Below are 26,215 nucleotides of genomic sequence, written 5' to 3'. Positions count from 1 at the left end.
GAAGATTACGATTACTTTTATTATTATTCTCATAATAATAATCGTACACAGTCAGTTTGATGTTTTAAAGGACAATTCCAGTTTCAGATGATGTATTATACCACAAAAACTACTCGTAGTTGTTGATCTAAAGGTCCTGGAACACAAGCTCTATGTATATTCAGTCTTTCACAGCAAGAAGCCACTTTGCAAAGCATTGTCGGCCTACGAGGTTCAAAAGAAAGTTGCGTTAATGGGAGTCAGCTCGAATTCAGAGGAGCATGCATACAGTTTTCATATTAGATTGTTTACTTCATGTTCGTGCTGATATCTAAATACACACAGAGACAAATCGAATGATGGTGAGGAAGCACAACAGGTCTTTAAAAACAAATGTTGATTCCAGTACAGTGTCTCACCTCTTTAGGTGTGTTGAGTGCAAAATGAAGAATCACTTTTTTGAGAGGGATTAAAGCTTCAAACCAGGTGCATGTTTGTCATTTTGCATGAAAGGAAAAGAACTCGATGGGAAACGTACAGAAAAACACAGCTGAAACCTGCCATTTGCTGACTTCAAATGTCACACTCAAAAAAAACCAAAAAAAAACAACCCGACTTCCCAGGGAAGAAACGATGATTGTTTAATTATGAATAAATGATCTGCTTTGAGCTCAGGGGTCAGATAGCACACGCAGGACTGTGTGAGGTTACACAGAGCTTGATGATCAACTTCTTCCTCCGAACATGCTCTTTCCTAACGATCGTATCAGAATAAATTATATAGGATCATAAAAAAAAGCCTGTGATTGACTGCATGTTCTCAGCCGCACCATGTTTAAATTCCCTTTCTGAAACGAATGAAACGGTTAGGCTTGATAAGAAAGTGCACATCAAGGCCCACCAACAGCACAGAAGCACTTCACCGTAAAGATGAAGGCGCATTAAAATTATTTCACATTCACAGTTCAGTAAGACAGCAGATGCCGCAATGGACAGACCTTAAAATATAGTACCGAACCTGTCTAATCTGTCTTTATTTATTACAAAGGAGTATCAACGTGTGGATATCTGCACTACGTTTCTTGACAGCTTAAGAAATATTCATGTACAATTGCACAGGTCTACACAAGTGTGTACTATGTATAACAGAGTATAATGAACGTTGCGAGTGCAAACTGCCCCTGATTACAAAAACGTTTTGACTGTAACATCACTATGAGAATAGAAACGCATTAGTGTTCACGTGTAAAAAGGAGCAGTGCTATCCTGCAACTAAAACTGTAGTCCTTGGCCATTGTTTTCACAGACACACACACGAAAATCTTTCACATTATCTTGTTAGAATAATTATACGTTCTGTAACACAACAGAGTAATTACAATAAAAATAATATTGAAATCTGACTGAAAATGGACTTAATTCTAGAGATACTGTAACTGCCACTAACCTAAAATGCCTAACTGCACTTCTACAACACCATTAATGTTTCCATTACGCATATAAAATGTACTGACTCATCATCCCTTCTTCTTCTTTTTCTTCTACTTACCTTTTTTTTTATTATGAATCTTGTAGTATCACTAAATCTAAGTCTTTTAAATAGTTATATATACACAGTCATTATTGGATGAATAGATAGTAAAAAAAAAAAAAAAACAAGCTAACGAGCTGGGGAATGAAGCGCAGAAAAGGAAAACAGAAAAAAGCCGAGAGTGAGCCGTGAGTACGTCCAGGGTGAGCGCTGGGGGACGCTGTTAGCATATGCGCTTGTATGTGTAGATGTAGCCCTTGCAGTTGGGGCAAGTGTGCGTCACATCCTTGAGGTCATCAATCAGACATGGGATCAAGCAGCAGCCTAGATCACAGCTGCAAAACAAGAGGAGAAAAAAAACAACGAGTCATTTACAGGCCATCACGTGATGGCAGCAATCAGCACAGACCCTTCATGATGATGCTGCGCAGTCATTTCAGGCCAAAACAAAGCAGCTATGCAAGCAGTTCTACCACAGTTGGACCCTCAGGGAAGGCCTTAACCCTAACAGAGATTACAGGTGCCTGAATATCAATAATTCTATGGCTTATTTGAGGATCAGAAGATGATTTAAGCTGGCAGTGCTACTGAGGATAAGTATCTCCCTAAATAAAAGGGGAACAGACCAGCCATCAAATCTGTTCCACTACCACTTACCCAACAAAGAAGCAGAACAGACAGAAGAGCGTGTTCATGAGGCCCACGTCATGGCTAATTCGTGTGATGATGGCCTGTTGGCAGTGTGGGCATACCGTCTGCACCGGTGCCGACTGGAACATCTCACCCTGCAGCACAGTGACCGTAGTAGCAGTGCCAGGTGGTCCAATCACTGTGGCTGTGTGTCCCATAGCTGGGCCACAGTGGCTAGGTCCTGGAACAAACTGCCCCGGCATGGGTTGGGGGAAGTGTCCAGGAGGAGGGTGGAAGCCAGCTGAAAAACAGTTTAAAAAAAAAAAACAAGGGAGTAGAATCAGGCACAAATTTCTTGCCGCCTGTTGGAGTATATCAAACACTTCCATCTTTTATAGTTGGTTAGTTAGTCAAGTTTGAATAAATATCTTCAGTAAAAAAAAAAGTAAAGGAAGGAATATATCAGACAGACATTCACGTATGCAATGCATCATCTTAACACAGGAAGTATTAACATCAACTGTAACAACTTTTTTCCAGGTAAAAGCCTGGAAAAGCCTCACAGAAGAAGAAACCAACAGTTTGGTGATGTCAGTGAGTCGCAGGTTTGATGCGGTTATTGAAAGTAAGAGATATGCAAGCAAATAAGTGTTATATACTTTAATTAATTTTACAACTCTGTTCCTATACTTTTGATCACCTAAAAATCAGGTGGTCTGCCACCAAAGGTAAATATCAGGAAGTGAAAGCTGAAATTCTGATCTATCGTCCCTTAATTATCTTTTGATCTCAAACCCACGTGTCTTTTATACAACCCCAATTCCAAAAAAGTTGGACGCTGTGTAAAATGTAAATAAATGTAAATAGAAACAGAATGTCCCAACTTTTTTTGGAATTAGTGCCCTCCACTAATATTGGCACCCTTGGTAAATATGAGCAAAGAAAGCTGTGAAAAATTGTCTTTATTGTTTAAACTTTTGATCTTTTGTTAAAAAAATATACAAAAATACTCTGCTCTCATGGACATCAAACAATTGTAAACACAACACAGGATTCTCCAAAATAATCTTTGTTAAATATAAGTGTGCAACAATTATTTGCACCCCTATGAACTCATATGAGAAAAATATATTTGAAGTATATTCCCATTAATGTTTTACTTTTTTTAGTACATCTGGGTGACTAAGAAGAGGAAATTGTTCAACCATGACTTCGTGTTTCACAGGGGTATAAATATGAGGTAACACATAGGTCAAATTCCCTTAGTCATTCATAACAATGGGTGAGACCAAGGAACATAAATGTGATGTGCGGCAAAAGGTTGTTCAGCTTCACAAAATGGAAAGTGGCTACAAAGTTTTTTTTATTTACCTGTGTTGCGTATTCTGTATGGAAGAATGGTCTCAGATCCCTTGCCATGTATTCTCCAACCTCATCAGGCATTATAGGAGTAGACTCAGAGCTGTTATCTTAGCAAAGGGAGGTAGCACAAAGTATTGACTAAAAGGGTGCCAATAATTGTTGCACAACTATATTTAACAAAGATATCTTTTGGGGATAAATCTGTGTTGTGTTTGCAATTGTTTGCTATCCATGAGAGAAGAGTATTTTTGTGAATTTTTTAAACAAAAGATCAAAAGGTTATACAGATAAAGACAAATTTTCGCAGCCTCCTTTGCCCAATATTAGTGGAGGGCACTCTATATATTTATATACATATATATATATATATATATATATATATAGAGAGAGAGAGAGAGAGAGAGAGAGAGAGAGATAAGCTAACTGTGATAAATTAATTACAATAAGAAACATCGAAAAGGATTTTTTAAAAGCACAACGAGCACATCGTAACCCAAACACACATGGAGAACACACACATGTTCGCTGTAATAATCGGTGGGATTATTAACAGATTTTTAGGCTGCATGTTAACACAGCTAATAACAGAATGTGAAATTGTTCATGAAGCCATTTTGTTATTTGTTTGGATGTGTCTAAGCTGCTTTGGGGTCTTTCTATTTATTTATTTTTTATTTGTTTTATTCATTAATAGTTTCTAAACTATTAATTTTGAACTATAGGTTCAAAAGTTAACCAACATTTTTGTGCTACATAACTTTTTAGCTTGCTAGCACTTAGAACAGTAAGTGTACAGCTGGCGGTCGACTGATTGTGGATTTTATCGATACTGATAACCGGGTTTGGCAATGAATCAACCGATAGTTTTGAAATTGGTACTGAATGAAAACACAACACTCAAATTAAAATGTTGCTGAACTTTAGTAGAAAATTAACAGTACTGACTGTACTGTGAAAAATGTACTTTCTTAAATGAAATAAATATATAAATATCACAATATATTAACTATTAATAAATATTAATGTAAATAAAAGATATACATCCAAACTGAACCGAAAAGTAACACACAAATAACAAATAAAAATAGAGACATCCGAAATGAATCAAAAAACACTTCAAATAACACAATAAAATTAGTCAGCGATAGTTTATATTTTGCCTCCTGGTCCCCGTGGTGTTCTGTAATTCAGCATAAGTGTATAGCAAATAAAAATTCGAAAGTGATTAGACTCTGCTCTCATACTGTATAATGACAGCGAACACTTCTCAGCCGCTCTACAACGGACACAACTGGGAAAAACTATCGGTGTAGATTTTTGCGGATAAATAATAGTGCCAGCGATCAGTTATTGGTGCTGATTAATTAGCAAAAACTATCAATCGGTCGACCTCCACGTACAGCCCTGTCTCCTGTTGTGTATAGTGTGTGTACCTTAGTTTTTCAGTCACCTTAAACAGTATGTAATACCCAGTCTATTCACAACTGTCCAATGCCTTAGAAATACAGTACGACAGAAGAACCCTGCTACGAGCCTTAACAGTGACTGAGCCCTGCAGAGCATTACTCTGGGCGTTATCACTACTAGAAGATTCTTAATGAACATAAGCAATGGCAGGCTTACCATGCAGGTGCGGCATGGGCATAGGACCCTCACCTGGCACGTGTGGGGGCACGAAGCCTGGCTGCATCGTGGCCTCGTAAGGTGGAGGGCCATACTCTGGAGGCAGCGGGTGTCCATGTGGGGGTCCGCTGGTTACCGGGGCTGATCCTACGGTACAAATCGATTGGATGACATGCAAGTTATAACATATAAATTAAATGATTATTAAAATAAATTATGTTTACACAGAGTTTAATTCAAACTGTGAGGCATCAGTGAGATGGAAAATACCAACAAAAAAATAAATAGTTGACCAATGACCATTTCTTATTTTACACTTTTTGCATCACATTTTAACAACGAAACGCAAAATTAGACCAAAAGAGCAGTCTTATTTTTAATCCCCAATAAAAACAGCAGATGTGACTCAACATCGACATGTGAATCCAGAATGATTGACAGTCGCTCAGATGTTTTGATCTCTCCGACCAGAAAGATGAGCTGATACGCTGCTCTCGCTTTCCGTCAATGTGAATGGAGGTTTCATTCATGTGAAATAAAGTCTAACGATGTGTGTCTGACTTAAACATCATTAAGCAAGTCGATGGTTAACATCATAACTATTTATTAGGGGCACCACAGAAATAGAAAAAACTGTGACTAAGAAAGGGAAAAAAAACAGGCCAACAATGAAGTTTTAAAACATAACACTTTACAAATAATTTTAATGATAATCATAATTGTACAGTGATTTCTTCTTCAAAAAAAAAACAAACAAAAAAAACCACTTTGTTTTTTCTCTCATGCTTCATTCAGAAACTATTCACAGACAAGCGATTTGTTAAAGGATTATATTGAAAAGGTATTGTTCTGTTTCTTACTGTTTATTATACAGTAGGAGCAAGGTTATAAATACATTTAAAAAAAATACATTAGTAAATAAATGAACAAGCACACAAAAGACTAAATAAATAAATGAACAATTAAATAAGAGACATTTTACATAGTAAAATGTTTTAAAAGTATCAAATATTCCATACTGAGTAAGTTAAAAATCTCTATGTCTATGTATAGATTTCATGATAATTACATTATTGACTTATCGTACGATATACGGACATGACCTCGATCATTATTGCTGACCTCGATATGGTCCATTGTGAGAGTGAATGTCAACAACATTTTAGCCGTTCGCTCTGCTTCTGTCCTCTCATCTGCACTAGGGCTGTCGAATTAAACTTCAAACTTTGAATATTCGTCGAATTTTGGATAAAAATGCACAAAATCTGCGTGCATTCGAATTTAAGATGTGTAGCAAACACTAGCACCGATTTTAATTAAAACATACTGGTGAAAAAATGATGCAAGATATTAACAAAAATCTAGAAAGAATAGTTCTAGTGTATGAAATAATCCAGTCGTAGTCAATAATGTCGGGGTTTGAGCCGCTTAAGCTGCGTGAGCTGAAGCTGAACAGCGAATGAACAGCGGTTAAACTGAAGCGCTTTACTAGTGGGTTAATTAACTTACCCAAACACATCCTACACACATACAAGATTAATCAGACATTTACACATAACATGAACCTAATATAACAACTCGCTTCTGCACAAAATGATACTAATACACAAATGAGCTTGAGCTTAAGTAATGCGCCACGTAGAACAGTAAGTCACGTTGTGAATACTCAGCCACCGGCGATGAATAACTAAAGCATAAAGAATTCACAGTGTTGTATTACAGTCCATTTGTTTATTGTTTTAGTTGAGTGGTTTTATTTTATGTTTCATTTATTTAGTTTTTTTTCTACATTCCAATTTCAAGAATTAAAAGTTCATTGCGCTTTGAAAGGGTGTACTTGCATTATTATGCTGTTATATTATCATTATATCAGTGGCACAAAATGGTCTTAAAATAACAATAATATCATTTTATAGCAATTATTTCTGGGACAATATATCGTCCAACAAAAGTAGTCATGGTGACAGGCCTATATACAAGTTATTTCAAATGTATTTGAGATAATAATGCTAAAACTCATTGTGGTGTTAACTCAATAATCAAATACCTCTTTAAAAGACCTTACTGAATACCAGTCTGAGTATATCAATAAAATGTGCTTCAAAGTCTGAGGTGAGAGTCCCCCTGGTGAGAGTTTTGGTAATGCCTTCGAATTCGAATTTGAGAACGTAATAAGCAGGAAAATAACAACACAACACAATATTCTATTGTACATTTTGGTTCTGGTGTTAAGTAATCAAGATAACGGTCATTAACAAGTCAGGCTTCGCTCCTGGTCTCCGTGGGTTTCTGTAATTCAGCATAAGCGTATAGCAACTAAAAATTCCAAAGTGATTAAACTCGCATCGAATTCACAAATATGTTCATAGGCAGAATATAATGTACAAGCCCAATTCCAAAATTCTTTTTAGTAACACTTACTTTCCCAACCTTTTGTTTCCCTCGTCTCAAAAAAGTTGGGACGGGGCAACAAAAGCCTGGAAAAGTAAGTTGCGGCCATCAAATTCAAAATTACCGTTTTTTTTTTTTTTCTTAACATGGCACATTTCCTCAGTTTAAACATTTGACATGTTTGTGAATAACACATGGGTTTATGAGATTTGCAAATCAGATTCTGTTTTTATTTACATTTTAGAGAGCATCCCAACTGTTTTTGGAACTGGGGTTGTGTATATATAAAGAAGAGAAAAAATAAAGAGCTATACCAGAGACTGGAGGCTGTCCATTCTTTTCCTCTATAAGAGGAGCGCTGGGGCCCCCTGGGTAGGGCGGAGGGGGGTCGCTGGACATGCTGCTTTTCAGGGACGGGACTCAGAAGCGAGCGCAATTCACCTGCACAAACAGTACATTCTACTCAATCTAAAGCTCCAGCCTTGGGTTCAAACAGGGAGGAAGTGAAATCCAGTTAACTACTTGAAATTCACAATGAAAGCATCTCTGAAGTTATATTTCAGCTCACAGAACACATACAGGTGCATCTCAAAAAATTTGAATATTGTGGAAAAGTTCATTTTTCCCCCGTAATTTAATTCAAAAAGTGGAACTTTAATATATTCTAGATTTGTTACACATAAAGTGAAATATTTCAAGCTTTTTTTTTTTAATCTTGATGATTACGTCTTACAGCTCACAGAAATCAAAAATCCAGTATCTCAAAATATTAGAATAAAGAATTTAAAATCTCACTTTCTTCAGTGTTGTGAACTTTATTTAGAAATCATAATCTACATTTCTGGTCTGCACTTACAGAGCAAAGTGTTCCCCATGTTAGTGTTTAAAATAATAATAATAAATAAATAAATAAATAAATAAACACGGCTGTGTATTTGCATTTGTAAATACACCGTATTAAGTATCTTCACCAGAAAAGAATCAGAAAATAGTTTGAGTCCCTAAGCATGAAGGTGTAGGAAACATTACACCTGTCTGACAAACAGGAAGGAAGAAAATCTATTTCAGACACATGACCTTGCTGACCCTGAGCCTGTTTGATAGCGTTGAGGTACTCGAGAGCCATCTTGATCTCGAGACCACAAATCTACGGTTTTGATCTTGTCAGAAACTTGGGGGAAATTTTACTCAGCCTTGTCTCAGTCTACGAAGACTCAAAATATTTTTTTTTCCCCGTCACCACCCGAGACCCTGACATCATTTCTGTGAACTGTCATATCTCAACTTGGCCAGGACTCAGTTTCCCAAGAAGCAACACTCACCTCCCATGCACGCATGCGCTCACCATCCCCGGAGTTCTAATCTCCCACACCTGTCACTAATCACACACACACTCGCTCCACTAGTATTTAGAGAGTCATTCGCCAAATGTTCATTGCGAAGTATACGTTCAGTAGACTTGTTCTCTGCGTTTCCAAGCCTTTCATATTCGTTTGCTATCTTTGTTATCTCGACCTCTTTTCCCGTTTACGACTACGCTTTCTGCCTGTCCCCTTGTGCTTTGTTTGTCTGATCGCCTGACCCTTGCTTGTTTTACGACTATGTCTTTGGAACTACCCTTTACCACACACCCGCTTCTGCTTCTGTGCCAACTCTGGTTCGTGACATGAACAAGTACTCTAATGTTTTTGTTACAGTACAAAAAAATATAAAATGTCAAAACAAAATACAAAATGTCTGTCTCTGCGTGTGGAGTTACAGAACACCTATAACTTTCAAGTGTTTTAAAATACTTCATCCTCTTGTGTTTAAAATAATATAGCACCTGTAAGCACTTATAAAAACTAATTCTGTTTTTTCACGCATTTTACAGGATTTAGCAGAGTTTTTTTGTGATCGTTGAGGTCAAAAACGCTCAATTCATTTGCGGCTTTTTTTTTTTTTTTTGCGTTTTTGTGGAGGTTTTTATGGAAAACTACTTGAATTGGTGAAATCGCAATTGCGCCAAAATAGTTTTTCTCAGCGATGTTTTTGAGACCATTTAACTCTACTCATGTTCGACGCACGTGACTTGAACAGCGCTTTGAATGAATGTGTGTTGCAATGACATCACATGAATAATCGCAAGATCCTCAGAATATTGCGGAGTTTGCTTGAATTCCTGCGATCGCAAACTCGCAAAATCCTGCAGGGACTGATTTACCTGCCATGTGCTTAAATCAAAGGAAATGTGCTTTGATTGGCGAATCTTTACATGTGCATTTCTTTAAATAAATTTTGTGTAATTAGCAAACTCTGCATCATTTTATTTATCCCACATGCTCTCTAACCCCCAGTGCAATGATATAAAACAGTATTATACTGTAGCCCTTTCCAGAAGAATAGGCTATTCTTATGTCTTATGTATGTGATGTGTACCTATTTATACAAAATGACCAAAAAAAACCCCAAAACAATAGATGGGTGATTTATTACATTTTGTGTCAGGTTAGGACAATACAACCAGCAAATGAACACATCTGAGCGTCTGATCTCAGTCTTTACATGGACTCGCCCATGTCTTGGTCCCTGTCATACTCGGGCTTCATTGGCTATGGTCTTCGTCTTGACTCGGTCTTGAACCCAACACTACTGTTTGGATTGTTTCTAAAATCGAATCAGTTCATCCGCTGGTTACAATGATAATTCTGTATAAATCCTATAAACATTCAACCACTCGTTCTTGAGATATTGAGCCAATGAGAATTTTAAAAGGACTATGACTATTACACTTGAGACTCCTTATTGAAAACGTCATCATATCAACAATTACATAGTTTTTTTTTGTTGAAAAAAAATACACTGATGTAGAGCAGGTGTCTTCAATCTTATCCGCAAAGGGCCGGTGTGGCTGCAGGCTTTCATTCCAACCAAATTTTGCTTGTTTAATCAGTTTATCTTAGTCTCCAATCACCTAACAAGCGTGCCTCCAATGTGGCTGTAATGAAAGCCTACAGCCACACTGGCCCTTTGCGGATAAGACTAAAGACACCTGATGTAGACCATAACTGTCCCTGTGTACACTATTACTATAAAAAAAAAATGCATTAAAGCAAGCACGTTAAATTAATATAGACCTGTCATTTGACTTGTCCGAGGTGTGCAGTTATAAAAAAATAACAGTTGAATGTATGACCAAACAGACTTGAGAATTCTTTGTATTTTGCTCAGGCAGGTCTTAAGCTGTTCAGATTCTCTTATGCTCTTCAAATGTCTTCAAAAGAATATCTGATGGTGGAAATGTTAGATACTCACAGTATACTGAGTATAATGTTAGATACTCACAGTATACTGTGTTTAATGTTAGATACTCACAGTATACTGTGTTTAATGTTAGATACTCACTGTATCTGAGTTTCACTGGAGAGTTGCTGACATATTGCATAACACATATGATAGTTATAATTCTGATATTAAAACTCTTAAATGAAGTGAATGACTGCAGCAGCGCTCTAACCTTCTAACGTTCTTACCATTCATCTGTAGAATACCGAAACTCGTATGACCAGAAAGCTGAGGTGTAGTTTTGTTTACAGTAATGAGATGGGAGCACCAGTTTAGGAAGAATGGAAAAAAAATACACTACTGGCCAATTAAATGTCTTCTACCAAAAACACATGGGGAAAATGCTCACTGTGTAGCTCCTACACTCCACATTTTTCCATTTTACACTCCATGTGTAAAATGAAAATAGAGAGCTGTGGTGGAAAAAAGTATCTAATCCATATCCAATTAGTCCAGGAGTACCACAGCACTATAAACTCCAACACTCACATATTTGATTGTAATTTCTGCCATATACATCAGGAACGTTTATAGATAACGCAGAAGTTAAATTTCAAATGGGGAAAAAGAAGTTACACTATATGGCGAAAAGTATGTACCCCTGATCATCAACACCAACACGTGCTTGTTGAACATCTCATTCCAGATTTATTACCCATTTACTGTAATAATGCACTCCACTCTTCTGGGAAGGCTTTCCAGTAGATTTTGTGGTTGTGTGGATTTGTGTTCATTCAGCTACAAGAGCATTAGTGAGGATGAGATCAGGTGCTGATGTTGGGTGAGGAGGTTCCAGTTCCAGTTCATCTCAAAGGTGTTCAGTGGGGTTGAGGTCAGGGCTCTGTGCATGACACTCAAGGTCTTCCAGTCCAATTTTCGTAAACCATGTCTTCATGGAGCTCGCTTTGTGCACAGGGGCACTGCCGTCATGCTAGAACAGGTTTGGGTGTCATACTTCCACTGAAGGGAATTTGTAATACTACAGCTTTCATAGACATTCTATACAATTGTGTCCACAAACTTTTGCCCATATAGTTTATCTAATATGACTGGCTTGTGGATTCGACAAAACAAGTAAAGACTGATTTATTAACTTTCTTGTGCTTTTCAGTACATCTTCAAGGAAATGGTTATCATTTTTAAACGATTTAATCATCCAGAAACAACAGCCTAAAAAAACAATAACCAGGAAATTGAACATTTCCACCGTTTCAGGTTTAAGGAGAGTACAGGAGGGTGTGATAATGTTACCAGCTGTGCAGTCAGGACTCTTTCCTGGGAGCTGAAATCACCAAAACTCAGCTGGTGCTGGATTTTTATGTCTTTTGAAGTTTTTCTGCAGTAATACACAGCAAACAGAAAAAAACCTGTTTATAATATATATAATAATCCTTTCAGAAATCGGTTGTCTAATGTCCACATGAACAACATGCTCACTGTTCTGCTCTCAAAAATGTTGCCTAGAAGAGCAACAGTCCAAAAAAAATAATAATCTGCATATTTAATCACTTATTAATATTCATCAGCATTAGCATTATTTGTAAAATGTTAGATTTGACACTTCGTCCTGGGTCTATTTAACCTTTCAAACATTTTGAACACCACATGGAAACTGTTGGCTTTTTTTTTTTAACAGGTGTGATAAATGTAAGGGGTGTACTTACTTTTTCCATGTGACCTTTTTTGTTCATTTATTTATTTGGTAGACTGTATAAACTTTATTAATAGACATTGTTTCAAAGTGGATCAAATGTTTGCTTATCCAAATGTGTCAAAAAAAACAACAATTTCCATGGGGTGTACTTATTTTTTCACACGACTGTATATCCAGCATACATTGATAGATTTTATTTCACATTAATTTGTTAAAATTTGTTAAAATTATGTCTCTAATTAAATATGTGGAGTTAAATAAGACCCTTTAGCCCACCCCCATTCCACCCACGTACACAAAACTCCACCCCTAGAACCTACGTATGGTGGTTCAGCTGAAGCTAGGATGCTAAAGAGTTAGCATTAGCAAGGTTTGTCATGACATCACTTTCACGTGCATGGATTCTGTTCACGTGCACTGACTGACAGATTACTCTATGTCCATTGTGGTTTTACTGACTTTTTTATTTGCTCAGAGGACAGATAACTGCCTACACTGGGCACTTGCTGATATGAGACTGAGATGTGGGTGGAGTGAAGGAGCGTTGGAGTATGTCTAGGAAATGGCTGACAAGAGGCCCATCCAACAACAAACAAACACTGTGGGCCATAAGAGAGGTTTCCAAAAGGGATTTCTTTTCAGCCATATAATAAGCTTGTGGGGAAGCCATGGTTTAAACCATTGTTTAAAAAAAAAAAAAGAATTTCTACATATTTCTACACGTTATTTGTACTAGTAAGAAATAAAAAAAAATACTATTTCACCTTTAATTAACTCAAAACCTTCTCTGTCTACTAGAGGTCGACCGATTAATCGGCACCGATAACTGATTGCTGGAACTATTGTTTATCTGCAAAAATCCACACCGATAGTTTTTCCCGGTCGCGTCCGTTGTGGGAGCAGCTGAGAAGTGTCCATTGTCATTATAGAGCACGAGAACGTCTTCTAGAGAAGAAATATAAACTATCGCTGACTAATTTTGTTGTTATTTAAAGTGTTTTTATTAATTTCGGATGTCTCTATTTTTTATTTGGAGTGTTACTTTTAGGCTCAGTTTGGATGTTTATCTTTTATTTACTTTAATATTATTAATAGTTAATATACAGTAATATTTATATATTTATTTCATTTCAAAAATGCACTACGTTTTCACGGTACAGTCAGTACTCTTTATTTTTGTAATAAAGTTCAGCAATATTTTACTTTGTTGATTGTTCAGTTTCAATTTTAAAAACTACCGGTTGATCAATTTTTGTATCAGCAGGAAACTTCTCAGTAAAATCCACTATCTGTCACTCTACCGTAAGAAAAAGGGCATGTGAGTTTGGAGGAAGTGGGCAGGGCTTCCAGGTGGTGGTGTCAGTTAATATCAGAGTTTTAATATCAAAACACCTGCGCAGATCATTCCAGATTCACTAGCTCATTTCCACTTGTATTGAGGAGTAAAAGACTGCTATTTTTTTTACTGTATTCTTAAGTGATAACTTGAACGCCGACTTCACCCCAGACGTCTTCACCCAACATCAGCACCTGACCTCAACCTTACTAATGCTCTTCTAGCTGAATGATCACAAATCCCCACAGCCACGCCTCAAAATCTAGTGAAAAGCCTTCCCAGAAGAGTGGAGCTTATTATAATAGCAAAAGGGAGTGCAGTTTCTTTGGAGTGCAGTTTCATTTGCACTTCCTAATTTTCAAAGTGTTTTCAGGTCTGTTCATGACTAAGCTTTTAGACAACCCTTTCATTCAAAATAAAGAGCAGCACAAAATTCATGGTCCTGTCATTTGTCCTGTTGCGTAATTTGTACTTGGACAATGTCTGATTAGTCTGTTTACTCCGAGTTCCTCTTTCAGAGGTATTTTATACTGTATAAACTGAAAATCTCCCTCCAGTCACCTTATTGTAACTGACTGTTTATGGAAACATCTGCTTAGACAGCTGTAGTGCCACCATAAGATAAAAATATATAAAAATATTCAGATTACAAAACATATTAGAAACCACACAAGGGCCCCAGCTAGTTAGCATACAGCCATAGGGGATTAGCGTGATTAGCCAGCAGATTGATAGAGTGACACAGGAACACAAACCGCTAAAGACTGAAAAGCCACGCCCACTAATGCGCACAGCCAGCTTGCTTGACAGATACATGTTTCTTTAGCGCTATAGTCAACATGGATAAGCGACAACACTAGGGCTGCGTCCCAAATCATCTTACCCTACCGCCTCCAGGCTCCTGATACACTGCTACTACTGTTTATTTGAAACGTAGCATTAAGGCTCTGAGCCAGCTAGCCAACTGATTAAGGACATAAACAAACAAACCCTGTACATGAATGTCGAGTATAGCGCTGAAAAACTAAACCTCCAGATGGGGATTATCATGATTGTGTGACCGCTTCAGAAAGCTGAAACACTGCACTCAGTAAATAATCATTTATAACTGCACTCATACATAAACGAATAAATAAACACATCGATAAATAAATAACGGTTATGCTTAGTTGCCTTCTAAGAAATGATGGGAGCTAACTCAGGCCAATGACAGGGACTAGTTAAGGCTCCTGCCTCCACACTCCGACACAAAATACTGCGGAAATATTCACCGAAAATAATATTAGTCATGATGTTCGGTTACCTGTATCTGAGCTTAGACACTTTAGCTTAGTGAAGTTAGCGAAGTCGTTCAGCAGCTAGCCGTTAGCTCTTCTCCAATAACATTCACTGGGAATGGAGGACTTGACGTAACGAGAGAGAGAGAGAGAGTGTGTGTGTGTGTGTGTGTGTGAGAGAGAGAGAGAGAGAGAGAGAGAGAGAGAACGAGCTCTAATCTCACTTGGTTTCATATAATGTAGGTTATAAAGAAAACCTTACCGTTATAAACCTACCCTGCTGGAAAAAAAAAATTCTAATCGCCTCGATTTTTTAATGGGAATTGCATTGGTTTTAATGGACATGCTAATGATCCCTTTTGGTGTCTACTGGTAATTTATTACCTTCTATTGCTGGCATGCTATGTCTAGTGGATACCATTAAGGAGCGGTAATGGTTTTAATGTTTAGTTGATGGTCTGTAATGGTATTTGTAGTGGAAACCATTAGAATTTCTGTGATGATTTATATCTGTTGTCTCCACCCACCCCCAGCAGGGTACTTTAAAGAACACATCTGCTTTTCTAGCAGCTTCTATGGTTAGTCACGGAGTACTGTATTGCTGAAAGTCTCTAACTGGTCAATGATACACTATACATCCAAAAGTATTTGGACACCTGACCATCACACCAATATGTGATTCTTCTACAAACTGACTGAAGCACACAATTGTATCTATCTTTTTATATACTGTAGCATTACAGTTAGCCTTCACTGGGACTCAAACCTGTTCCAGCATGACACTCAAAGAACTCGAATGTTCTGCACAGACCCCTGACCTCAACTCCAGTTAACACTGTAAAACACAGATTGCACCACAGACCTCCTGATCTCAACCTCACTAATGGTCTTGTAGCTGAATGATCACAAATCCCCCCAACCGCACCCCAAAATCTAGTGAAAAGCCTTCCCAGAAGAGTGGAGCTTATTATAATTGTAAAAAAGGGAATAAATCTGGAATGGGATGTTAAACACACATATGGGTGTGATGGTCATGTGTCCACATACTTTTGACCATAAGTAAGTGTAAATCTTGTACGTGTTACGACCCCAGTCTAGGGTCGAGTTGTAACATAAAAGAAAGTATAAACAAAAATAAAAATTGAGGTTGACACATCTTTCAGAATCTTTGGAATCTTACAAGTTTAATGATGAGAAAGAAAAAAGAAACAATCCAAAACAATCACTAAGAAAGCAAATCTCTTCAGGGCTGGGCAAGGCCAAAATAATAAACAGAACAGTCACTATCTTGTCCCGTATCAATTTAAATTACCTAGCCAAAAAAATAATAATAATAATGATATTTACAATAGAGGCATACACTCAGCCACAACACAAGACAAAACAGGGGAATGGGACAACACAAGATCCTACCACTCACTTCTTTCACTCACACACAATAAAACTAGCAAGCGATCTCACTCAAACACCGGGAAAAATATTCGCTACTCAATAGTATGCACACAATCACAGATAAACCACACATCCGCATTCCTCCCGACATATCAGTCTTCGACGCACAATCTTCTCCTCTCCAATCCCGGTGCAGCACGTCGAATTGGGGCAGAGCAACCTGTGAGAGAGAGACAGAGAAAACACACACGTCGAATTGGGGCAGAGCAACCTGTGAGAGAGAGACAGAGAAAACACACACACACACACACACACACACACACACACACACACACACACACACACACACACACACACACACACACACACACACACACACACACACACACACACACACACACACACACACACACACACACACACACACACACACACACACACACACACACACACACACACACACACACACACACACCCCATAAAAGTCAAATTTTTTTTTGACTACCTTAACTATCAACTAAGCATAAGCTCGTGAGAGGGCATCTGCTAAGATGTTTTCTGTACCCTCCTTGTGACCCATGTCCAAGTTGAATTCTTGGACCACCAGAGACCATCGCATCAACCTTTGATTAGAATTTGACATGCGCATTAGGAAGACAAGCGGGTTATGGCCAGTATGTACTATTATAGGTAAGGCACTACCACCTACATACACCTCGATGTGCTGTAAAGCAAGTAGTAATGCTAAAGCTTCCTTTTCTATAGTACTGTAATTTTGCTGAGCTTTTAAGAACTTTTTAGAAAAGTAACACACTGGGTGGTCGATCCCAGGCTCCTTTTCTTGCAGCAATACTTCACCAGCTCCTATCGCACCCGCCCACCTCGAGTTTGAATGGGCGGGTAAAATCGGGTGCAGAGAGAACAGGCGCACTACAAAGAAGATCTTTAGCTGACTTGAAAGCTAGATCACACTCAGGACTCCAGGTGAATTCTCTAGATGCACTTAACAAGTCAGAGGACACACCACCGAAGAAAAATTTTTGCAAAAAGGCTCTATAGTATCTCACCATCCCCAAGAATTGGCATAATTCCCTTTAGTATTTGGGAGCAGGAAAGTTCACAATTGCTTCCACTTTGGCACTGACAGGGCTCACCTGGCCTTGGCCCAGTTGTTTACCAAGGTATGTGACTACTGCCTTCCCAAATTCACACTTTGCCAAATTCACAGTATTATCGATCTCCGGTATTGTGACTTAACACGGAGAACCATTTGTTTCCACACACAATTTTCCAGTCATACCTTTATTAGCATTAGAAGACTGTAGGAAAGTATCAGCAAGATCCACATCATCATGAAATTTTCGAGCTTGAGCTCGCGTCACCACACAGGTAGGAAATACTGAGGGAAATTGAACAGACACATCAGTTTTCTCATCAGTAAAGGGTTACTTGCAACAATTGGTTGGGTAAAAACTTTACCACCAGCTAAGTCATTCCCCAATATAACTTCAACCCCCTCCACAGGAAGTTGCGAACAAATCCCAACCGTAACATCTCCCTTTAACAGATGTGTTTTGAGGTAAATTTTGTGTAGAGGTACTTTTATAGACCCTACCCCTATCCCTCGCAAAAGTATGTCAGAGCCTGTGTACGAGTCAGAAGGTAAGTGTAGTACATTACAGAGCATGAGAGACTGGGCAGCTCCTGTGTCTCATAATACCGTTACTGGCAAATATTCCCCATCACTACTGCTCGATACCCACCCCTGTAGCATAAATGGTTTATACACCGAGTTCTCAGAGGAAAGCATCAATTAATTTCCAACAGTTTGCACAAAACCCACACTTTTAGGGTTAAGTTAACTGTTTTTCTTCTTACAGACTTCACAATCAGCAATAAAGTGACCTGCTTGAAGACAGTAAAAACACAACCATTTACTGAGTGGTTTTGAGCAGCTCTAGGACTCCCATAGTCATTTCCCTGTCCGGACTTGACAGCAGCAGTCCATCCTTTTCCCTGCCTGTCAACCCCATGGACAGTAGACTTATCACATCTCATCACTGGATGAGAAACAGTCCTATGCATTAATATAAATTCGTCCGCTAGTATAGCGGCCGCAGAAAGAGACATCACTTTTTGCTCATTTAAATGAATGGCTAGATTTTCTGGAACACAGTTCTTAAAATCTTCTAATAACACAAGCTCTTTCAAAGCTTCAAGAGCTGTTGTCTTATTAGCAGCACACCATTTAACAAAGAGTTTGTTTCTCTCTGGCAAATTCCACAAAAGTTTGTTTGTCTGATTTCCTGTGGGCCCTGAATTTCTGTCTATATGCTTCAGGCACTAACTCATAAGCAGGGAGAACAGCCTGCTTCACCACATCATAAATAAGGCTCTGCTCTACCGGCAATGCAGAACAAACTTCCTATGCTTTGCCAACTAACTTACATTGCAACAGAAGAGCCCACATCTCTTTCGACCACTGCAACGTAGCTGCCACACGATCAAAAGCTGTAAAATTGCTATCTACCTCTGCTGACGACTGTGAGCTTTTTGAAACCGTTCCTGCTCCAATTCCAATTCTCTTAACCAAAGTCTTTTTGTCTCACTTTCCTCCCGTTTAACTTCCAATTCCAACTCTTTCATTCTCAATGCTAATAGTGGGTCACACTGTGGTACCATCAACGAGCTACTGGGTGGCACAAATAGCGGAAACCTAGGCATTCCAGGTGACATTTGAGGTGGGGGAGGAGTCTTTTCATCAGATCTAATCTGCACAACACTGCCCTCTTCCATATCAATCACGACAGACAGCTCAGGCAAAATCTGTTGTCGAATAAGCTCCTGCTGTAGCAGATTTTTTAAACTTTTTTCTTAGTGACTTTCCGTGGTACCTTAATTTGAAAAAAGTCTGCTATTTTAAATGTCATCTTTACAACAACGTTCAAACTGCTCCATGCTTGGAGATAGTGTAAAGGAGAGTAAATCAAACTCCATATTTATCCTCCAATCCTACCCTTTTTGCCCACACCACAAGGAAAATAGCCAAGCAAAGAGTAGTGAAATGACTTACCCTACATACAGCCACAACAAGGGTCTCACAGATGACTTTACAGGGTCTGATGAGTCCCCAATTTATGTTATGACCCCGGTCTAGGGTCGAGGTGTAACATAAAAGAAAGTATAAACAAAAATAAAAATGAAGTTGACACGTCTGTCAAAATCTTTGGAATCTTACAAATTTAATGATTATAAGAAAGAAAAAAGAAACAATCCAAAACAAACAAATCACTAAGAAAGCAAATGTCTTCAGGGCTGGGCAAGGCCAAAAATAATAAACAGAACAGTCACTATCTTGTCCCGTATCAATTTAAATACCCAGAAAAAAAAAGAAAAAAAAGGTATTTCAAAAGAAAATACAGAGTCTTACCTGACTCCCTAACTGAGGCAAAAACAGCGAACAAAAGATACACCCAAAAATAAATGGAATCCAACCCATACCGCTTTCGGGATTATTATGAAAATAAATATTTACAATGAAAGATATTTACAATAGAGGCATACACTCAGCCACAACACAGGACAAAACGGGGGAATGGGACAACACAAGATCCTACCACTCACTTCTTTCACTCACACACAATAAAACTAGCAAGCGATCTCACTCAAACACCGGGAAAAATATTCGCTACTCAATAGTATGCACACAATCACAGATAAACCACACATCCGCAGTCCTCCCGACATATCAGTCTTCGACGCACAATCTTCTCCTCTCCAATCCCGGTGCAGCACGTCGAATTGGGGCAGAGCAACCTGTGAGAGAGAGACAGAGAAAACACACACACACACACACACACACACACACACACAATACGTCTCCTGACGTAACATATGTGCTACTATGCAACATCAGACTGAAATGGATGTCATTTAAAAATAAAATTTCATGACTAATTTCACAGAACTAACAACAATATAGACAGACTAGTTTCAGTCTCTAAATCCTGCATTCGTCAGTTTTTGTTGTAGAACTTTTATACCTCTTATCGAAAGAACAACTATAGCTTCTGGGACCATTCGAACGATCCACTACAAAACAGTGCTGTGAGCTAAATAATGTTCAAAATGCAAATTTATTAATACAACCACTGACACCGCAGGCCCGATAGGATCATTTAATGTTACTAATCATTCCTCATGCATCACCGCCAAATTATTTCAATACTAATTCGTGCGTACCAAAATATATGCACCAATATCAGAGGAATCTTATCCAGAAAGTGTGCAGGTTTTCATTACAGCCAATCACAAGCCACACCTGAAAGTCTATTGAATGCCAAGATCAACTATTTATACAGGTGTAATCAGACGTGACAGGAAAAAAAATCTTAGGCACACTGTATTTTTATATAAATTTTGTCTTACATAATTATTTAATGCATGTTTGGGATTTTATCTGCAGGTTTTCCAAGAATGGCATGGCAGTATCCAGCAGTTTAATCACACTAGCTTGTCATGCCTAACCACTCAAACTCGTTCAGTCTAGCTGGTTCCTCTGGCTTTTTACAATGAAAGTGACGGTAGAAGTCACTAATGCTCAGTCCAATTACATCACTCACTGTGTTACTTATAAAGTTATTCGTTTCTAACAGTGCAACAGTGCAGCAGCCCACCAGCTTACTTGCAAAAGTATAAGAATGTCTTTACATTATATAAATGTAAAAATGCAACTTAAAAGTGAACAGAAAGGAAATAGAGTGAACTAGACAGAATAAATCTCTTACTATTATAGATTGTATAACAAAGATATTATTTCTTTTCATAAACCTGTGTTGTGTTTGCAATTGTTTGATATCATGGGAACAGAGTATTTTTGTGCATTTTTTAAACAAAGATCAAAAGGTTATTCAATAAAGACAATTTTTCACAGCCTTCTTTGCTCATATTTAATACGGGTGCCAAAATTAGTGGAGGGCACTCATATTTTATATATATATATATATATATATATATATATATATATATATATATATATATATATATATATATATATATATATATATATAATCCTTCTGATACCTTATCTCCCTCTCTGACAACAAACTCAGGCTGGTCTGGTGGTTAACTACCATAACTAGGTTAGCAAAGACCAGTGGTTTGGTACTTTTAATATAAACTACTAATGGGAAGTATGTAGGTGCAGAATAACATGACTTCCTGCAATGGAAAAATGGAAAAATTGTCCAAGACGAATAAAGAATGTAAATTCTTCATGGAAGAATTCGTTCTCAGCTATCTGGGTAAAGTAAGGTTAATTGACATTAAGATTGATAAGGAGTAGCAAGATATGTAGTTAAGTGACATTGTGTATTTACCACATTTCAGTTAATTTCCATTAATCAATTTACAAAATGATGAAATTGTGGATAGGTGAAAAGCTTTTATAGTATAGTTTATAGTTTTTTAGTATAGTAAAGCTTTTATCACTGATCGCATCCTTTTGCTAACATTAACTGGCTGCATTTACAGGTCATTAAGAGCTAAAACTCCTAGTTTAGGAATGTCGAGGAAAATCAATCTTTCCAGCCTAAGTCAAAAAACTTCAGAGACAGAGGGTTTGTAGATGTCAAAAAGTAACTTAACTTTATTGAAACAATAAAGTGAGACAGTCTGCAGAGGGTCTGAATTGTACATGCACAAACATGTCTTTATATACCTCTCTGAAGCAGTAAAATTATCCCTAGGCAGGGCATTCACCTTTCCTTTCTGGAAACAAACCAATCTCCATTGCCATAACTAATTATTCACATCCATTTGATACCTTATATTTGTGGCGCATGCGTAGTCTGTTGTATGTTCTTTAAAAGTTTTTACCAGACCTGGGTCTTTTACTTTGTCACATAATTCACCCTATAGCCTCATCTTGGTACTTTCCTCCTGGAATTCTTATCTCTTCTTTTGACACTGATTTGCAAGCTTAGGGGGCTATGTTTAGAAACCCAGTTTCTGGTATGTGCCTAATTGATTTTTTATTACCACAAAGTGAAGCTGCTTTAGACAAACACAAGGTTCTTAATTTACTGCCATAGAGTGAAGCTGCTTTAGACAAACACAAAGCACTTAGAATACCACTTGTTTGAAAGTGTTTGATAGTTTTAGATTATGCTTGCTGTGCAGAGGTACGGATTGACACAGAAAACAATTAGGCCTACTGTTTAGTAAGACACAGAATTCTTCTAACTCAATGCACACTTATAACTCGATCAACAAGTGTAATATAAATTTAGATAATGCTTCCCACAAGTAAGTCTTAACTGTTGGGTATACATTGGGTATACATACCAGATTATAACTGATTAGCATATCCAAACATTAGTAAATTTTGTAGTTACACACATTGCAACATTAGTCAACTTTGTAGTTACACACTATATCCTATAACAACAAGGTGCTAGCCAGAGCTAGATGCTACCAGTTGATGTGGACGAACAAAGAGCCACACAAGCTGTTCCTTTAATTCTACAGCTCAGTTCCACTGCTCTTATGTGCCTACCAGGGATAAGGCCGTCCGTGACATGTCCATTCTCCTTTGTGAGGGAAATTACTCATTTTTACTTTGTAATAATTTTGTTCTTGTTCCGTTTATGTTCATCTGAGGATAACGCCTAAGAAGGCCATGTCATGTCATTGAGATCAGTACAGAATGTTTATCTGCTTACAGAGACACAAACATGTTCTTCTGTTCAAGGTTTGTCTGCACATCTTCTAAGACCCTGAAACAAAGCCTGTTTGAACTGCCTCAAACTGCTTCTTATCGGTACACAGAAGTGTGTCATGCTCTGCGTTTCATATATATATAGTAGTGGTTCACCACAAGGGCTTTAGAGCGCTCTCATTATTCTATCCTCCTTTATTCTATTCTGTATTAACCATCGTTCTGTAATAAACCTTTTTACCTTCAGAGGACGAGTCTGCGAGTGTTGTCTAATTTCCACGACAATTTGGCGTCTCTGGGTGGGCTGTGCGAGTCTTTCAGCTTTTCTGGACAACAAGCAATGTTGATACAGGCGGTTTGCCCTTTATTGTGCAGAGCGAAAGACTGATGTAGCCTTACCACTGAGTGGTAGACATCATCAAGAATTTAGAATTAGAATTTTATGAAGTCATTGTGTATTGCTGTCTGTGTAGAAGTGAGTCAATGATATAAGAAATGCGTGTATTCCATTGAGCGATTTCTTATAAGAAATTCCAGGAACTTCGCCTCTGCGACGGCAGAGATATTGGTGTTTTTTAGATCACAGCTTCAAAACTAAGATATATACAGACAGGTATATACATAGAGAGATAATAACTGTAAAACTATTTGCTAACGGAAAGAGTCTGGTTCGAGCAATGAATAAGTAAAGAGAGTACTTATTAAGAAGCGCAGGAGGCGCAGTATTTTTGCGGCGGGTTATGATCAAGTGGCATGCCCCACTGACTCATTCCATCATATCAGCGGTACATGATATATTTGGCAAATTTAACGCACAATTAAATTTTACTGAGATAAAAAAAGAAATTATTAAAAAAAAGAAGGGAAGAGAAAACTGTAAGTCCTGCCAAATTGCTGTATGTGGACTCGCCCTCACAGGTAAACTCTTTTACATTCTTAAGGTTTGCTCTATTGAACCTATAGGTTATATGATTAATTGAATGTCTAGAGATTTGGCACACACTAGAACCTTTTCTGTCTGTGCACAAGAATGCATATTCACTTGATTTTCATGGCAGGTTAAATTGATTAAAACTTTCAAAGTTATAGAAGCTGTAAAAATAAAAATAAAATAAAATAAAATAAAATATGGGGAAAACATCCTGAGACACATGCTATGGTATGTACAGGGTTCTCATATGTTGATCCTAAGATCACATTTATGCGAGTGAACTATGGAGAAGGCTGTTTGAACCAATATGATGTATGGGTTAAAGAATATGCTTTCCCAGAAAAAGGTAGTTTTAGTCTCAGACAGTTAGAACAACAGAAATTGAATTTGGAAGCAAAGAAGAGAGATATTCCTAAAAGTAAAAAAAAAAAAAATAAGCACAGTTTTTGGCTGACTGGAAGGAATTTGCTGAATGGCAGAGCGAGGCACATAAAAGAGAGAAAAAATGTCAGGCAGGACCCTCATCTGTTTCTCAGTGTGCTAAATTGCAGAAAGCCGATCCCGACCTGGACTCCGCCCCACCGCGACGCCCACAGCCAGTAAGGAGGGAGGAACCTGCAGTTTCAAAGGCACCTCCTCATGATGAAGCGGATCAACCTACGCCAATCTATCCGAACCTGTCAGAAGTGTGCCACCAACCGCCACCAAACTATGCGCCAGCCGTCCTAGCTTCACCGGTGGCGTTACACACGTGATCACAAGTGAAGGGTGCAACAACATTGCTGCCTGAGGGCTTCAGACCAACAAAATCGGACAGAGAAGGGACAGTGCACGCCGTGGTAAATGCTCCAATGCTAGAAGTGGCCGGAGAAGGAGGCCCTATGCTAGTTCACAGACCGTGGACATTGGAAGACATCATGAGCAGCATGACACATCTGCTGGCGCTACGCGAAGTAGAAGGACGAAAGTTTGGCGATGAACTTCAAATATTCTGCAGAGAATTCAGACCCACCACTCATAAACTATGATGGCTGCTCATGGCGAAACTTGGCACGGACTTGGTCAAGGTTTCACATGAATTCCCAGAGAACGATGTCCGCCTGATCAACCCACAGTGGGATGATGGAGTCAACGCAAGGTACAGAGCACAAATCGCAGCACTCCAGCAGAGACTGACGAACACCTTTCCTGTGCGAATGGACATGACAAAAATAGCAACATGTAAACAACAAGAGTCAGAGACTGTATCACAGTACCTGTCCACGCTCACGTCCAGGATCCATGACACAAACTCAGGCTTGGAGAAACCCGACGCTCTGGCAGATGGGCAGGCAGCCTTCACAGCATGGGAGGCACATCTCAGAAACAGCTTTATGAATGGCATGAAACTATAAATAATCAAACAACAATCTATCACCTGGGACACCGGAAGCCTCACACAAGTGAAAAGGTATGCAATCCACGTGGAGAAGCTCCTATGAGAGCCAAAGGAAAGAAAGATGGAGAGGAGAGGAAAACCAAAAGGACGTGGACGAGGAAAGTGAGGTGGCAACCCCCATAGATACAACTTCACATGTTTTATCTGCAGAAAAGTTGGACATTTTGCAAGAGACTGTCCAGAGCAGAAGCAAACTGATGGGCGGAGCTAAGGGAAGGGTGAGGCACCTGGGAACAGAATAGGTGACATCAGACAAACATCACACAAATTATCAGTTAGCTCACAAAGAACAGGAATATATGCACACACCCACCTCCAACATTAATCAGACTGACAATTCACAAATGTCTGAATCAGTCATGACCCTTAACCTTTTAAAGTATAATGCCTCTCCTTTTACACAGTTACCATGTATATCTCTTGTAGTTAATAGACAAAGTGTCACATTTTTGGTAGATTCGGGAGCAATGTATTCAGTAATAAAACACTGCGAATTAAAAGAATCCCCGAAAATGTGTTCACGGTCACTGCACTCCATGGGCATGACAGGACATTCAGTATTAGAACATTTCTCTGAACTGCTAGTTTGTGAATGTGAAAATGGGAAAAGAGTAACCCACAAATTCCTG

At 38.3% G+C, this 26,215-nt stretch overlaps 1 protein-coding gene across 4 annotated transcripts; it reads right to left on the bottom strand.

The window, feature by feature from the left end:
* cdip1 (cell death-inducing p53 target 1) lies at positions 1 to 24,906 on the bottom strand. Of its 4 annotated transcripts, none has more exons than XM_053612419.1 (6): positions 23,459 to 24,906; positions 19,930 to 20,381; positions 7,831 to 7,957; positions 5,126 to 5,272; positions 2,168 to 2,441; positions 1 to 1,845 (listed from the first exon to the last, which is right to left on the bottom strand). In XM_053612419.1, exons 3-6 carry the CDS (start codon positions 7,913 to 7,915, stop codon positions 1,734 to 1,736), a joined length of 618 nt encoding a protein of 205 aa, XP_053468394.1. In that variant the 5' UTR covers positions 7,916 to 7,957; positions 19,930 to 20,381; positions 23,459 to 24,906; the 3' UTR covers positions 1 to 1,733. The 4 variants fall into 4 exon arrangements, with proteins under 4 accessions (XP_053468394.1, XP_053468393.1, XP_053468396.1 ...); XM_053612418.1 differs by lacking the exons at positions 19,930 to 20,381; positions 23,459 to 24,906 and adding exons at positions 12,092 to 12,176; positions 15,134 to 15,260; XM_053612421.1 differs by lacking the exon at positions 19,930 to 20,381.
* Between the last annotated feature and the right edge of the window lie 1,309 nt (positions 24,907 to 26,215).

Source organism: Ictalurus furcatus, chromosome 24, assembly GCF_023375685.1.
Source record: "Ictalurus furcatus strain D&B chromosome 24, Billie_1.0, whole genome shotgun sequence".
Lineage (NCBI taxonomy): Eukaryota > Metazoa > Chordata > Actinopteri > Siluriformes > Ictaluridae > Ictalurus > Ictalurus furcatus.
The sequence above is the reverse complement of the archived record's forward strand: the minus strand, read 5'-3'. Positions and strand labels throughout refer to the sequence as shown.

Excerpts from the sequence above, each read along its gene's own strand:
- cdip1 (XM_053612419.1), bottom strand. The coding sequence starts at position 7,915 with ATGTCCAGCGACCCCCCTCCGCCCTACCCAGGGGGCCCCAGCGCTCCT. Across the intron at positions 2,442-5,125 it reads GCCCATGCCGCACCTGCATG|CTGGCTTCCACCCTCCTCCT; the intron begins GTAAGCCTGCCA and ends ACTGTTTTTCAG. Across the intron at positions 1,846-2,167 it reads CTGTTCTGCTTCTTTGTTGG|CTGTGATCTAGGCTGCTGCT; the intron begins GTAAGTGGTAGT and ends CTTGTTTTGCAG.